At 35.6% G+C, this 18,407-nt stretch overlaps 1 protein-coding gene across 1 annotated transcript in view; it reads right to left on the reverse strand.

Moving 5' to 3' along the window:
* The window catches only part of LOC117331742 (voltage-dependent calcium channel subunit alpha-2/delta-1-like), a 141,827-nt gene that overhangs the window by 74,808 nt on the left and 48,612 nt on the right, over positions 1-18,407 (reverse strand). The window contains 4 exon segments of the mRNA XM_033890610.1: positions 628-706; positions 708-760; positions 1,590-1,725; positions 2,591-2,650. Coding sequence (XP_033746501.1) covers positions 628-706; positions 708-760; positions 1,590-1,725; positions 2,591-2,650 — 328 coding nt within the window.

An 18,407-nucleotide genomic window follows, 5' to 3' on the forward strand; every position in this document is an offset into this window, starting at 1 on the left:
ATCATTCGTACACAATACCCTGTAAATTTGTGTGATCATTCATACACAATACCCTGTAAATTTGTGTGATCATTCATACACAATACCCTGTAAATTTGTGTGATCATTCATACACAATACCCTGTAAATTTGTGTGCTCATTCTTACACAATACCCTGTAAATTTGTGTGATCATTCTTATACAATGCCCTGTGAAATTGTGTGAAGTACATAAAAACAACCAAAAGTTCATCTATTCATTTAAGCCAAGCCTAACATTGATCTAGTATTAAGGAGCCATTAAAAAGTCTAAATCATGGATCTGTTATATGTTTGAAGCACTCAGACAAGATTTTGTATCTATATATATAAAGGGTACACTGGCCACAGCCATTGTAAACTCATCCATCGTACAGCAGGTTAATTATTCAGTACCCTTTTATCACTAAGACCTGCCAGTAACAGCAGCGCTGGCAATGACTACATTCCTTGTAACTAGTAACTGTACATATTGAGAGATATTCAGTTAATACAGTATCAAGTCAGATCCACAGCTAAGTATAGGACACTTATTAGGTTAATTCAGTTTGAACAGGTGAAAAGTGTGTCAGTATTCCCAGAGAATCACATACTATTAGTGAACTTTACCTGGAAATGTTCTCATGAAACCAGTTTGACTGCCAAAGTACTGCCACAAGATGTCATCGTCACGTTGGTAGTTTCTCCTCAAATACAGTGTCTAGTTGATCCGACCACATCAATCCATTGAGGATGTGAATATCTGACAAAAAGATGGGTCACCCAATCAAAATACTGATCATCTAATATTTCTTGTTTGATGAAATACATTAATTTGTAATATAATCAACAAGCATAAAGAGGATTGCTAAAGCAATCCATGTCCCCTACTGACCCTCGTTAAAGTAACAGTGACCTTGACCAAAAATACCTGAAACTTAATTTTTTGTCCGAGATAATATGGTCCTTAATCAATGTGTGAAGTTTGAACTCAATCCCTCATGGAATGAAGCTACTAGAGCGCTGACAAAGGATTTTCAAAAAATAGTAACAGTGACCTTGACCTTAATGACAAGACAATTCGGAATCTCAAACTCAAAAGTTCATATAAAGACACATATATATATGTAAATTACAGTAAGAAAAAAGTCTGTATCCATGTGGATCGGGTAAATATAAAAAAATTCAGTTTGAAGACCAAATTTCATCGATATATATAAATCTATCAATCTCAATTTAAAACATAATATGAAATTATTTTTACCACACAGAAAAAATGATTGAAAAGTACATTTGATGTAGCATATTGTGAAGAATTAATGTTCAACTGATATGCCTTTAATGTGTTTAAACAGTATCTTATTCAATTTTTTTTTTCACTTTGGATTGAAAAACAAGCTTAGTGTATGTATTATCATACTCTCCAAATTAAAGTAACCATATTTGTATTTCTACAGATTCACACATATTACCAAGTTAATTAATTTCTATAATCCATTTCCTTTCCTTTAATTAATTATCTCTTCAATAACAAGACAAAATCAAAATTTAAAACTATAGCACTTATGTTCCAACGGTGATAGCACACTGACCTCCCTCATAGATCTCCACAGGGATGTGGACACTGGAGCGAGTGGCGTTGATCTTCTGTTTGAAGCGGTCACTGTACTCCAGGTGGTCCAGCAGCTGGCCAGGTTCCTTGGAGTTCCAGTAGTCCACATTACCAAGCTACAGAAGTAAAAGTCATTTCCATAACTACAATACTAACCGCTGGTTGTCAAGCTTTAGTTGGCAGCTATAACCATATACCTGTCATTGTACTAGCTGTGATGAAGGACATTATAATGGGGAGAAACTGGACAGATTTTAGGAGAAAATCTTATTTTTTTTATGGTTATCATTATTTGTGTCAAGTAGCTTGTTATACCATTTTTTCTTCTTTTATTTTTTGAAAATGATACAGATGTGCATTTTTAAAAAAAAATCTGGTGATGCACTAATTAAAATATATGAGTTCATGCTCAATTAGTACTTTTGCAGTAGCTGACACTAGCTGAAACACAGAAAATGGTCAATGTGTAGATGTAAACAGACAGTTCAGTCTTCTTCACTAATTTTGATTGCTTCTGTGTTATTTTATTAGCAACTTGTCTGTGTTAAAAGGAATAAATTTTAGCTTCAGTTTTACATTGGTTATCAAGCCTTAATTTTTTTGTTTTGATTCTTTTTCTTCATTACAAATTGATCTGCACATATTGAATCTAGATTTAGATTTTACAATGAATTATAGCATTTCTATCTGAAATTAATTTCTGAGACTTTAGGTCTTCTATAATACATTTAGCCTAATGCCTCGGATGCTGTTTGGCTTCAAATTTAATTAATTCCTTCATTGTTTTCAGGAAATAACCCTTTATTTCAGCCATTAATAAATATGACTTGTGTACTTCATGAGGGTTTGGAGGTATTGATTTTTTTTATTTTTTTTTGGAGGGGGGGGGATCAACTTTTAAATCTAAAATCAAATCCGTACAAGATAAAACACTTTAGGAGCATGGCTACATTATTGGTCTGACTACACTTCAGGACAAACCTTTAGACTGGAATCCCATGTATGGTTAGCCGCAGCTTTCTCTGCCAGCACTACCGATCTCTGAAAAATAATAAGTTCAATTATTTAACCAGAAATTGCAAGTAAGAAATCATTCAACATGACAAAAGCTCCACACAAATTCAGATTTCCTATTCCAGGTCTAACACCCACAAAGCTGGTTGCCTGACTTGACCTGACCTGACCTGACCTGACCGACCTGACCTGACTGAAAAGCTGATTTTCTGGACCTGGAAATTGGATGAAGACAACAAAATACAGTGGGAATAGTCAATAGCATGTATTGAAGACAGATTTTCTGAACTGTGATGACATTTCTATATAAAAAGATATCATAACTTTATCATTTCAGGGCTTTTTCTCACTGGTTTGGGAAGGGGCTTTTTGTCTCATTTTGGGAAGAAAATTGGTGAATAGGGAAAGATTTTTTCATGAGTAAACTGCAAATTTTGGGAATTTGACTTTAAAATAAAATGATTCCAATTGGGATTGGGGCCCATTAACGGCCCCAAAAAGCCCTCAGAAAAAGCCCTGTATTTTAAACATTAGAACAACATCAACCACCAAAACGATATTGGAAACTGACAATGCTTCACAGAAATAATCATTCAAACTTGTGCTAAAGCTTAAATTTCTATACTACTATACATTATATATATATAGCTTCTATATCTGTTCTTTCCACACATATGAATGGTGTTGGTTAATTTGTAGGTTATCTAGAAAATCTACAACATTTTATTGTTGTGTTCACAATATCAGTATTGATTTGGGCCGAAATCCCAGAAAGGATGTTGAAGATAATGATGCTGGTACAGAGAACGTCTGGTGTAGATGGGTTTCTCTCCACTACTGTAAATTGGAATGTTTGGTATAAGATTTTTTTTTTTTTTTTTATCTGTAAATTTGAAAAACATATTGTGTTTCTATTTGTTTTATATATCGAAGATCTTACACTCGTGGTTATGTAAGATGGAATTTATTAAATTATTTAACGAGTTTTACAAATTCCATGTTAGTCATAGCCAGTACAAGTGTAGATTCTTTTGATCACATTACTTTTATTTGTGAAAATAATTGTAAAATAATTTTGAGTTGATTTCTATAAAAAGCAGGCAAATTTTGACTCAGACCTTAGGTGACAATCTTGCAATGTCATTGTGACATTATTAAGTATTTTTGACATCAGAATTATGTTACATTTACACATGTGACTGACAATATTTATGAAGTGCTTATGAAATGTCTCATGTTACAGTACTGTAGATATTGGCTATTAGATATGACAAGCAGTATACTTACAATAACCATTAACACATGTGTATACACTTGTGAGCGAGTCACAAAGGCATAACATATATTTGCACAACAATGACAAGTCTAAGTTAAATTTTGAATAAAATTGATATTACATCTTATAAATATCAGCAAAATCAAGTGGCCTTTCCAAACACTGTTGAGGATTGTGAAACTATTATTGCAGACTAAATCAGGGAGAGCAATAATTGGCATCTACAAATCAGATTGACACTGAATAAATAGTCTGCTCTCTCAGATTCCCCTGTGCATTCTAAAGGCTGAGCTTGCAGAAGTCATGTTTAATGCCTGTAATATGATTTGCTGGTTGTCTAGAGAATCACACAGACAAAATATGATATTGGTCAAAATGACGAACGAGGAAATGGAACATGATAATGTTACTTATTTCCTGCCCTGAACTGTTACAACTTGTAATCTGTCTCTGATGTCTGACGACGTGGATGGTCATTATAAATTATAAATCCTAATAGATGGAGAATCTCTTGGTTGGACTTTATGATCATCTTTAAAGATAAATAATATCTCGGTGTCTAGAACACATTAGTTTGGATTACAAACAATATCATTTCAGAAGTACAAACAGTAGGACATACTTGCTGACATTTAGAAATTTCAAAATGGCATGGAATTTTTCAATGAAACCTGAAACCTTAGAAAAAAAAAGGTCTATATACATTATTTTGGCAAACTTTAAACACAGGTATCTTACAACTACATAATTTAAAACTGCATTTTGTACTACATTGATTGGAATTTCGAAATGATATACGGTATATACATTTTCATGAGTTTAACTGAAAATTTCTATCAAAAAGTAGACTCAGAAGTGTCCCTCGGATCAAGGCTCGAAAAGTTTACATTAACAAGTCAATTTCAGTCACCCACCTGATGTGAAATGTTATTCCTACTATGTATAGATACAAATGATGTATTCATGTAGAAACTAATTTCAGAAACTAAATGATTGAAAGATCTACAGAATACAAAAACTCAATAAATGCATTTGGTGGTATAATTATGTAATATCACAAATATATCACAATTAGTAGGCGATATCACAAGTTCAATGCAAGTGAACCCATGCATGCCCCTAGTAAGGTAAATCAACGCCCCAAGTAAGAAGTTTCAGTGAAAAGGATAGAAATTTGAGCTCTGGCAAACTGTTTCTTCAAATTTGATGTAGGTCAAAGATCAAAATGTAGATAATTGACCTACTTAATAGGTAAGAGTAGAGTAACACACCGCCCATGGAGAATCCATGACCCAAGTATAGAATACATTCCAGTGACAAGTAGTGTATGAGATAGATATGATATAACTATATAGGTCAAAGGTCAAAATGTAGGACAGAGTGACCTATTTTGGTACATGCCACCTCTCCTAGGTGAACCCATGCTCCAAGACAAGATGAAGAGTGAAAGGTTAGATGGACAGACAGAAGGACAGATAGACACAATGCAAAAACTATACCTACCCCCCCCCCCCCCCCCCCCAACACGTAGTACAAACTGTGAACATGGTTAGCAGCTTAAATCTTACTCATAAAGGAACCATGAGATAGCCCACCTGATTTACATTGATTGTTAATGAGGGCCTTGCCCATAAATAGAACATACTTTACCATGATAACTGACATTTCATAGCAAATATATTTATATATTTAATGTTTAAACAAGTCTGAAATTTATTTTTGGAGCAAGATATCACCAATTTATATGAGCCCCTATATATATGTATACTTATGTGCCAAGGATACTTCCATCCCTTCAACCAATTAAGTTGAAACTACTCCAGAATTTAAGGAGAAAATCATGTATTTACAACCTATTTTATGTCCATGGAATTTTTTGTTTGCTACGGAACCTCAAAAATAAATAAGACCAATTCAGCTGAAATACTAATTAGTTTGTGTTCATTTATGTTTGTGTTACAAATGAAATCATAATTACTTAAGCTTAAAACCATGAAAAGAAGTACCCACAAGTACACTCCATCTGTTATACCTGATAAGCTCTGACCCCTGTATTTATAAATATATATACAAATCACTTTGTTTTGGGTCAGACGCATCATGATCACTCCTCTGGGAGAGGGGTGTAAATAGGCTCGATTATACTGTTATATCTGATGTGAAGAATGGCTGTGCAATATGTTTACTTAATAGTATATTTACATAAAAAATTACCAATGAGCCAAAGAGTACAGTACTAGTGGGACAAACAAGAATGTCTAGATTCTATCCGGCCAAACAGTACAGTACTAGTGGGACAAACAAGAGTGTCTAGATGGTATCCGGCCAAACAGTACAGTACTAGTGGGACAAACAAGAGTGTCTAGATGGTATCCAGCCAAAGAGTACAGTACTAGTGGGACAAACAAGAGTGTCTAGATGGTATCCAGCCAAACAGTAAAGTACTAGTGGGACAAACAAGAGTGTCTAGATGGTATCCGGCCAAAGAGTACAGTACTAGTGGGACAAACAAGAGTGTCTAGATGGTATCCGGCCAAACAGTAAAGTACTAGTGGGACAAACAAGAGTGTCTAGATGGTATCCGGCCAAACAGTAAAGTACTAGTGGGACAAACAAGAGTGTCTAGATGGTATCCGGCCAAACAGTAAAGTACTAGTGGGACAAACAAGAATGTCTAGATGGTATCCGGCCAAAGAGTACAGTACTAGTGGGACAAACAAGAGTGTCTAGATGGTATCCAGCCAAAGAGTACAGTACTAGTGGGACAAACAAGAGTGTCTAGATGGTATCCGGCCAAAGAGTACAGTACTAGTGGGACAAACAAGAGTGTCTAGATGGTATCCAGCCAAACAGTAAAGTACTAGTGGGACAAACAAGAGTGTCTAGATGGTATCCAGCCAAAGAGTACAGTACTAGTGGGACAAACAAGAGTGTCTAGATGGTATCCGGCCAAACAGTAAAGTACTAGTGGGACAAACAAGAGTGTCTAGATGGTATCCGGCCAAACAGTAAAGTACTAGTGGGACAAACAAGAGTGTCTAGATGGTATCCAGCCAAAGAGTACAGTACTAGTGGGACAAACAAGAGTGTCTAGATGGTATCCGGCCAAACAGTAAAGTACTAGTGGGACAAACAAGAATGTCTAGATGGTATCCGGCCAAAGAGTACAGTACTAGTGGGACAAACAAGAGTGTTTAGATGGTATCCAGCCAAACAGTAAAGTACTAGTGGGACAAACAAGAGTGTCTAGATGGTATCCAGCCAAAGAGTACAGTACTAGTGGGACAAACAAGAGTGTCTAGATGGTATCCGGCCAAACAGTAAAGTACTAGTGGGACAAACAAGAATGTCTAGATGGTATCCGGCCAAAGAGTACAGTACTAGTGGGACAAACAAGAGTGTTTAGATGGTATCCAGCCAAACAGTAAAGTACTAGTGGGACAAACAAGAGTGTTTAGATGGTATCCGGCCAAACAGTAAAGTACTAGTGGGACAAACAAGAGTGTCTAGATGGTATCCAGCCAAAGAGTACAGTACTAGTGGGACAAACAAGAGTGTCTAGATGGTATCCGGCCAAACAGTAAAGTACTAGTGGGACAAACAAGAATGTCTAGATGGTATCCGGCCAAAGAGTACAGTACTAGTGGGACAAACAAGAGTGTCTAGATGGTATCCGGCCAAACAGTAAAGTACTAGTGGGACAAACAAGAGTGTCTAGATGGTATCCGGCCAAAGAGTACAGTACTAGTGGGACAAACAAGAGTGTCTAGATGGTATCCAGCCAAACAGTAAAGTACTAGTGGGACAAACAAGAGTGTCTAGATGGTATCCGGCCAAACAGTAAAGTACTAGTGGGACAAACAAGAGTGTCTAGATGGTATCCGGCCAAACAGTAAAGTACTAGTGGGACAAACAAGAGTGTTTAGATGGTATCCAGCCAAACAGTAAAGTACTAGTGGGACAAACAAGAGTGTCTAGATGGTATCCGGCCAAAGAGTACAGTACTAGTGGGACAAACAAGAGTGTCTAGATGGTATCCAGCCAAACAGTACAGTACTAGTGGGACAAACAAGAGTGTCTAGATGGTATCCAGCCAAAGAGTACAGTACTAGTGGGACAAACAAGAATGTCTAGATGGTATCCGGCCAAAGAGTAAAGTACTAGTGGGACAAACAAGAGTGTCTAGATGGTATCCGGCCAAAGAGTACAGACTACTAGTGGGACAAACAAGAGTGTCTAGATGGTATCCGGCCAAAGAGTACAGTACTAGTGGGACAAACAAGAGTGTCTAGATGGTATCCAGCCAAACAGTACAGTACTAGTGGGACAAACAAGAGTGTCTAGATGGTATCCGGCCAAAGAGTACAGACTACTAGTGGGACAAACAAGAGTGTCTAGATGGTATCCGGCCAAAGAGTACAGTACTAGTGGGACAAACAAGAGTGTCTAGATGGTATCCGGCCAAACAGTACACTACTAGTGGGACAAACAAGAGTGTCTAGATGGTATCCGGCCAAACAGTACAGTACTAGTGGGACAAACAAGAGTGTCTAGATGGTATATGTAGTGATTCGGGAAGACATCTCACTGACTTACTCTAAAACAAATTTTTTACATCATGAACAAAGAGTCAAGTTAAATTTCCGAAAAATACCTCAGTCCAAGTGTGAATTTTGATATATGGAATACCAAGTATACTACTGTTGACTATCCATCTCAATGTATGTGTGATGTCTCAAACCAATGTTAACTTTTTGTACTATTATTACATCTCAAAAAAAATTTGCATGTCCGACAGCTTTTCCACAGACCATGATTTGAAAAGTAAATGAATATGTAGACTTATGGATGAATATAAGAAGAGCATTAACTAGCTAACAACTTTTTACTGATCAGATGAGTGGAGAAATATTTCTCCATCATGATGCACTTGTGTGAAATTGGACTGTCGTGATAATACCCCATTGTAAAGAGTGATGTGCATGCAGGGCTATTCGATTCTACTCCCAACATGATCTCTGGCATACCAACTGATCCTATAGTAGACAGCCGGCGCTACCAAAACACCACCTCGTATGGCTATGCCTTTTGTTCTAGTGTGAAAATGTTGAAACATATCATTTACAGAAATGCTTTTCTGAAATGTCTCAAATCAATAGTAATAGTAGTTGCCAATATTAACTCTTTGAAAAATGATAACAGACTTTTAAATCTCCTCACACAGTAATGATGAAAAAAGATAGCTGGCACATGATACTTTAATAGAAAGCTGACTGAGCGAAGTAGATTTTTCCCTGACAAGTTCTCTTACTTTTATTTTTGATACCCCATGCTTGTTGAAGATCATTTTAAGAATGACATTATCATTATCAACCTGAAGAGTTTCTAAGATAGCCCCAGGATTTGCCTTTAGCATGACCCAAATTGGTTTTCGTAGATTCATATTCATCTTTTCGGCTGAACAATGTACAGCAATCATGAGCCAAAAGCCCGTCAGGGCCCACGGGAATTGGTAACGACAAAAACTGGCTATGATTGGTTCACGGCAGGGTGTAAGTGGACAGGGAGCGCCCTGAAGACTAGAGAGTTCGTGACCATACAAACTGACTCAGGACACCAATTTCCTATAATAATTTGTCGGTGCCATTTTTAGGAGGAAATTAAAGTCTCCTTCCCTACCTATATCACCTCATACCAATCAGCTACTTAGTGTGAACAGGTCTGCACATATACCTGTTTTATTCATTCATTAATTCAACCTTCCCAGATTGCAAGCCTGATTTCATGTGGATTAGTAACTTTTTTTCTTAGTTTTATCGAAAGCCTTGTTATTTAGTGTGAGGGAATCTTACGATTGCAATTTCAAGAATTTATAGAGTTTATACAGTGTGAGAGAGCCTCCCCATACGTACAGGCACAACATGTCCATAACAATTTTTCCTAGAAATCCTGGATATTTTTACTAATATGACCTCTCCAGTAACTTTCCCGTTCTGGCCTAATATGACCTCTCTAGTATTTTTCCATTCTGGCCCAAGTTTTGTAAGCTAACCAGATCTGCATGCATGTATTGATGCAAAAAACGACCTTAAAACGACCTTATGTGATGAAGTCCCGACAGCAAGGCATGGTCATTTTGCACAGAAAATGGACAGTTGATGTATCTTTGTGTTAATAACGGAAACCAATTCTGTGCCTAAATTGGATAAATATTTTTTTAAATCACATGGATTTACATGTTACACCTTATATGTCAATCCTTTTCTATGTATATAGTTGGAGTGTTAGTTTCTTCCCTTATCTACTGTAAATTGGAATATTTTGGCTATGGTTGTATTTTGGTTTATTTGGCACCAGGCATTTAAGTACCAACATTAACACCAAATTATAATGTAGGTATTCAAATAATGAATATTCTGAATGCACTGTTTTCTAGCTCAGAAATTATGTAATGTGGCTTTTAATTTCTGTGAAAGCAACAGAGGATTCTTATTGGAGTGTCTTCATAAAATATGTTATTTTTTTATTCTTCAATAAAGGTATGCATCAACAGATTCCTAAAATTTGTGTTAATAATATTTGTATTTGTAAGGGGTTGGGTGGTGGAATCACGACGTCCCAGAAGGTAGAGAATTGTAGCAATCCAGACAAATCTGCTGTGGGTATAGGTGTGTACACACAGCCTCACCGAAAACCCAGGTAATATGTGCGTAAAAATGGTGAACCCAACACAGAGATTCATTCAATGGTCCGATTTTATTGGAGAGCGTTGTTTAAATGTTTCAGCTATAGGGTAGCCGTCACCAGAACCCATTACATATATACAAAGAGGATGGTCAATTGTACAGGCCACAGTAGATCTTGATGTCTGTGAATAGCCATGATTTCAAATACAATCACCACATCATGATGATAAAACTTTAACAGTGCCCAGGGGAAAGTACATTTTATCTCTGGCTCAGATGGTAGGTATTGGTATTTATAATATGAACGTCTGAATACAGCAAAATTTGACATAGGGTTCATGGAAATGCCAAATTTACACAAACCAAAATATAACCACCCTTTTGACAAAAATATCCCAATTTACAATACTGGGTAGCTGTCTAAGGAAAATCCATCTAAAGCTGTTGATTTATACTACTAGTAACGGCCAGCTTAGATATTATATATAAATATATCCCCCGTTTGTCTGTATACACCCATGATACAGGTCACTGCTTTATAGTGTACCTATACCCTAAACTTTGTACTTCCTGATGGTTTTCTGTTGTTTCTAATACCACTTACAGAGAGTATTTTGTACTTCCTGATGGTTTTCTGTTGTTTCTAATACCACTTACAGAGAGTATTTTGTACTTCCTGATGGTTTTCTGTTGTTTCTAATACCACTTACAGAGAACATTTTGTACTTCCTGATGGTTTTCTGTTGTTTCTAATACCACTTACCGAGAGTATTTTGTACTGCCTGATGGTTTTCTGTTGTTTCTAATACCACTTACAGAGAGTATTTTGTACTTCCTGATGGTTTTCTGTTGTTTCTAATACCACTTACAGAGAACATTTTGTACTTCCTGATGGTTTTCTGTTGTTTCTAATACCACTTACAGAGAGTATTTTGTACTTCCTGATGGTTTTCTGTTGTTTCTAATACCACTTACAGAGAACATTTTGTTCTTCCTGATGGTTTTCTGTTGTTTCTAATACCACTTACCGAGAGTATTTTGTACTTCCTGATGGTTTTCTGTTGTTTCTAATACCACTTACAGAGAGTATTTTGTACTTCCTGATGGTTTTCTGTTGTTTCTAATACCACTTACAGAGAGTATTTTGTACTTCCTGATGGTTTTCTGTTGTTTCTAATACCACTTACAGAGAGTATTTTGTACTGCCTGATGGTTTTCTGTTGTTTCTAATACCACTTACCGAGAGTATTTTGTACTTCCTGATGGTTTTCTGTTGTTTCTAATACCACTTACAGAGAGTATTTTGTACTTCCTGATGGTTTTCTGTTGTTTCTAATACCACTTACCGAGAGTATTTTGCATTAAAAGATTTATAATGTAAGGAAACAAAATCTTGTCATGAATGTCTATTGATCATGCACATCTTTGAGTTGCGGTTGGATCTTATTTGGACAGAATCTGCTGATGACTCACCATTTTGGTATATACAAAGTGCATTGTCATCTTCAACTTACATTTCATATTTTACTCACATTTGCCAAATGTTTCACAGTTTACAAATAAAATAAAAAATATTTTACATTTCTAATGTTGGCAACTTAAGTAACACAAGGCATCACTGCTACTCCACCAAATGCCATTGTCTATTCACTGATCATGATTGGCATCATTAAAATGGTAGCTACCCTTAACTTTCCCATGTACTGGTAAGATGGCTGTTCCATTTATTAAGCTATCCAACTGTCCTATGTACCGGTAAGATGGCTGTTCCATTTATTTAGCTACTCTTAAAACAGTCATATGTACTGGTTAGATGGCTGTTCCATTTATTTAGCTCTACCCTTATAACTGTCCTATGTACCAGTAAGATGGCTGTTCCATTCATTTAGCTACCCTTATAACTGTCATATGTACCAGTAAGATGGCTGTTCCATTTATTTAGCTATCCTTATAACAGTCATATGTACTGGTTAGATGGCTGTTCCATTTATTTAGCTACCCTTATAACTGTCCTATGTACCGGTTAGATGGCTGTTCCATTTATTTAGCTACCCTTATAACAGTCATATGTACTGGTTAGATGGCTGTTCCATTTATTTAGCTACCCTTAACTGTCGTATGTACTGGTTACTACAGGTTAGATGCTTCAGCTAAAATTCATAGCCAATATAAATGCCAACTAGAAAAAGACAAAATCATCATGAAGAGTTAAATGTACTTTTTTTCAGGATTTTGTAGATGTATATTGTCGGTAACATCAAACACTAATCCTATAAACTGATCAGACAGCGAGCTATATCTCCATCAGATTTGTTCATACTGAGTTGATGAAATCTTCATGAATTCTGAGCTCCTGAGACGATGAGCCGGGTCTATACATCATCAAGTACAGCACGGCCCAATTCAATCAAGCTTGATTTGAAATTTAATATTTCAGAAGTTTAATAATTCAAGGACTTATGATTAGGGGAAGGTTTTACTGCATGGTGACTATAAATCCAACTAGTATAATACAATCACATCCGCAGTGTAGAAATCCATAAAGTTCCCGGAGCTACCAAATCCACCTATCACCCGCATTCCTGTCATTAATTATTGACAAAACCATGTACCGTTTTCCACCTTTCTGTAAGATAATACCACTAACATGGTGATGAGAGGAGTATCCATGGAAATATGAAGTGAACTATCAGTAATATGTTACATGTACTGTTCTCCGATCAATCTACATGCCTGACTGGTCCGTCTAACCGCTGATCAAATCGTATTACCCGACTGGTTCGTTTAACCGCTGATCAAATCGTATTACCCGACTGGTCCGTTTAACCGCTGATCAAACCGTATTACCCGACTGGTCCGTTTAACCGCTGATCAAATCGTATTACCTTTCTGTGATACAGCTATTCTGACAAAATAATATAGTCTACAAATGTCGTTGAAATACTCATCATATTATCATATTTTCACATCATCATTTAAATTTACTGTTCAAATTGTATCACCGATCTGAGATGTAGCTAGAATGCTGACAAAATATCATAGCCTAAAAATGTCATTGATAAAACTCATCAAATCATTTCTATTTTAACATCATCTAAATCATTTTTAGATTACAAGAATTCCAAATTATCAAATATGAATCTGAAAAGTAATTTTCATAAAATACAAATTGTTTTTATTCATGATGCAATATTTTTAGGATCAATTTTAAGAAGCTGAATATGCATGGAAGCTAAAGAATCATGCGGGTAGTTATGAATTTTTGCTTTTTTAAAGGCATGAGTTCTAATTGAACAGAGGACATTTATAAATGCCAGCAGGAAGCCTGAGGGCCTACAACAGATGCCAATCTATTTTGAGGGACCTTGACAGATTTTAAACACAATATCACAATTATAATTTTAAATCCCTACTAATGATCCAGGAACAAAACTATGCATATTGAAATATGGCACAACTAAAACAATATTGCTTCCTTTATCAGTGTTAAACAAAATTAAACCATTAATTTCAAAACAAAATTAAACAAGTAAATTTGTGTTGAAATTTTACTGAATTTAAAATTAAATTGAAATATGACCCCAGCTATTACAATCGAAGGCATTGATGCAAAGCTGGAAATATTGTAACAATTTATTAAAGTAAATGTTTCTTTTTTTTATTTAATTTTTTATTCTTTAATATTTCAAGGAAAGTCTAACTACATTATAGATCTATGGCTCAATCAATTTTCAAAATAATGAAAATGATGATTTTCCAATTATTTCTATTTAATGGTAGATAGGTTTTACGAGACAAAAGATACAGACAGATTTGCTATTTCATTTAACAAACAAGCGAAGAATATGTTTTAAGGTTTTTATACAAGCTCTGTTAAATAAGCAGTTGGAAAATGTTAAATCTGGAGTCCTTTTTGACCCAGACAGATTGCTGGAATATATATAGGTTTGACCCCCCATGTCCAGCCCTGTCACTTAAGGGCCTGAAAAATTTAAACTGGCACAGCCAGGAGCCATGTCCATTTTTCAAAGTAAAGTTAGTGAAGGAGTCGAGATCACTAAATCCATACCTCAAGGTTAACACCCAATGACAGAGTGTGCCCGTCACAAAAATCCCATTAAGGACTCCCCAGATACAAATAATCAATGGCATCAGTGGACATGGTTTAACAAATATTTCACTACTGATAACACTAAATAAATGTTTTTATTTGTGACAAAATTCTTTAGCACCATTACTGCATAGAATGTTCTGCAGATGTGTAATAATACATGTATGATCAGAACAAGCCATACCATTAATGCCTTGGCTGACTTTACTAAAGGAATCAGAACAAGCCATACCATTTATACCTGACTTACTCAGTGTCGGATAACCTTCAATGATTTTGATATTTTGATTGGATGACCGACCTTAATTACTTTCAATGAAATTGTTTTAAAAAAAACAAGATTATATTGTGTCAAGTTTGGAAAATGCTTTAGTATTCAATTTTGTTACATATCACCAAGCTTGAAATACTGAGCACAGAATATTCAGGTAGATCGCTTTTCAGTGAATAATAAAGGAACAGAGTCACAAGGACAGGAAACTAAGAAAGGTTATTACATCGTAAGGACAGGAGACTAAGAAAGGTTATTACATCGTAAGGACAGGAGACCAAGAAAGGTTATTACATCGTAAGGACAGGAGACTAAGAAAGGTTATTACATCGTAAGGACAGGAGACTAAGAAAGGTTATTACATCGTAAGGACAGGAGACTAAGAAAGGTTATTACATCGTAAGGACAGGAGACTAAGAAAGGTTATTACATCGTAAGGACAGGAGACTAAGAAAGGTTATTACATCGTAAGGACAGGAGACTAAGAAAGGTTATTACATCGTAAGGACAGGAGACTAAGAAAGGTTATTACATCGTAAGGACAGATGACTAAGAAACGTTATTACATCGTAAGTAAAAAGGAGTCAGATGTATTAAAACATATATTAAAAATGGCAAATTAAATCTAACTTAAATGACAGTAAAATGATCATGAAATACTGAATAAACAGAGAGATAGCTGGAATGTCATGACAACAATACACCCATTAATCAAGACTGCGCTACAAACATCTCAAAATTTACTCATTTCTTGAATCAAACAGAATAAGTCTGTTTTACAATATTCTTTCAAGCAAATGTAAGGGTACGTGATCTTTTATCTTCATAAAATCCAATGATTTATTCAATCTTTTACGTATATAAATTGGCCATTAAACATCCTCTTGTCATAAAAAATCTGACATTTCAGCAAAGTTTAGAATCACACATACATTCATGTATATATATATAAGTTCTGTTTGCCTGTGCTAAAAGTGCAGGACCATTAATATAGTCTTCAAGCCAGCATCCATACAATAGAATAGTTGTAGCTGATAAAATGAAATCTAAACTCAATACAATGCAAAAATAAATTTAAACTCTATTTGAGGGAAAATCAAAGGAAACTCCAAAATATAATGTTTAACTATAACTGAAATAAAAAATTTAACAGTACTATATATATATATACAGTAATACAATATTTAAAAGTACTATAACTGTAATACAATGTTAAACTATAACTGTAATACAATGTTTAACAATAACTGTAATACAATGTTAAACAATAACTGTAATACAATGTTTAACAGTAACTGTATGTTGTAAGAATTCATCATCAATATGAGAAGGTGACAGGGTATCGAGGTCAGGCTAACAGTTAAGACAGTTTCCTGTTAACCTGGCCAGGGTGTCTCTATATTTACAGGTGACAGGGTATCGAGGTCAGGCTAACAGTTAAGACAGTTTCCTGTTAACCTGGCCAGGGTGTCTCTATATTTACAGGTGACAGGGTATCCAGGTCAGGCTAACAGTTAAGACAGCTTCCTGTTAACCTGGCCAGGGTGTCTCTATATTTACAGGTGACAGGGTATCCAGGTCAGGCTAACAGTTAAGACAGTTTCCTGTTAACCTGGCCAGGGTGTCTCTATATTTACAGGTGTTAGGGTATCCAGGTCAGGCTAACAGTTAAGACAGCTTTCTGTTTACCTGGCCAGGGTGTCTCTATATTTACAGGTGACAGGGTATCCAGGTCAGGCTAACAGTAGTCAGCTTCCTGTTATCCTAGCCAGGATGTCTCCATTAAACACTTGTCCACGGGACAATCCTTTAGGGAAGAGTAATCAAGTTAATTGGCAGCAACCGTTCGTCTGTAGGCTCCAGGAGAATCGGAGCAATTGGCCAATACAATTACCCACTGAATCAAAACAACACTGATTTAACTGGAGGTTGTAGATCAATATAGCTTAGAATTGGACCAGAAATAAGATAAAACTTTTGTAAATACACAAACATTTACATGTATATCAGTGAGCTTAATATCACTACAGTACAGATATGCCTAAAATTATATTACAAAAGATCTATATGTCAGATGATATGATTTAGATTCAAATCATGAATATTTCATTTCTACGTAGTTTAAAGGATAATCAACTCTAAGAAATAAAGCTCAGGAATACAATTTAATTAAATATTGATTTATACAGCAGAGATAAAAACTGTACCAAACTCATTGTCATTTATCTTCTTTTTGTGAGCATGATCAAACTTTAAATTGAGATTGCATTTTCCTTTAGTTAAAAAATATGACAATTGTTTCCAACTGACAATGTGATATCTTCTTATTCTTTGAACTGGAACATTTATTCCATTCCTGCATTAGATGTCTGTTGGGAATGTACATGCTTCATTAGGGCACTGGCTGTTTTCTAACCAACCTTTCCAGTTTGTGTTACAAATGCTCAATTGGGGAAAAATCTGGACTGTTTGTTAATTAAAGCCAATCAACGACAGTTAGCCTGGCATTGTCCTGCTGGAATGATAAATTTCCTCAGACAAGGGAAAAGATGTGGGACAGAAGGACCGTGTATCCTGATGACAATTTTGTGGTTTTTAGCAAATACTAGAAATGGCTCCACAAACTGGAACAGGTCCTCCTCTATGTATTTGCACATCCCTCAGCACAACATCGGTAGACAAGTTGGCAGCCATATTAGAGACAATTGAAAAAAGAGACTCAACAGTAAACAGTCTTAAATCACAACATTTGTACAGTGGTCCTTAAAATGTATTGACACTACATATATAACAGTAAGATGAAATTGGGTAAGTTCTGGCTGTTCTGATGAGTACACACTCAATGTCTATGATTACCAATGATATTGTTTGTTTATCATTGTACCATATCTGTATTCAGACGTTATACCCATGGACATCCACCTTAGGGGTATAGTCTGTTCAACTCAACCGATAATGTGTATCAGCCCATCAACTAAATTGACAATAACTGATATATGAACGATTGCTGGTCTTCACAATGCTGTGATTGACCTTGCAAAATTGGTGTAATAGCCGTTTTTATTTTCACCATCTGGGAAATTGTTTTCACTTTGACACTATATATGTATATCTGATTATGGCCCAGATGTTTGAATATTACAATTTTGTTAAAAATTGGATGAGAACAGTTGTGTAATTGATATCTGACACATGTACAATATGAGCCAGCACCCCTATGACTGTACAGGAGCATTACTATTAAATGTATTTGTACACCACAACATCAGTAGACAAGGTGGCAGCCATATTAGAGACAATAAGAGACACAGTAAACAGTCTAATCACCACATTAGTACAATGTGTGATATATGAACAATTACTAAATCACCGATTTTGGTCTTTAAAATGTATTGACACTTAAGATATAATTGTATGTTGAAATTGGGCAAGTTTTTAGA

The sequence above is a fragment of the Pecten maximus genome, chromosome 7 (genome assembly GCF_902652985.1).
Source record: "Pecten maximus chromosome 7, xPecMax1.1, whole genome shotgun sequence".
NCBI lineage: Eukaryota > Metazoa > Mollusca > Bivalvia > Pectinida > Pectinidae > Pecten > Pecten maximus.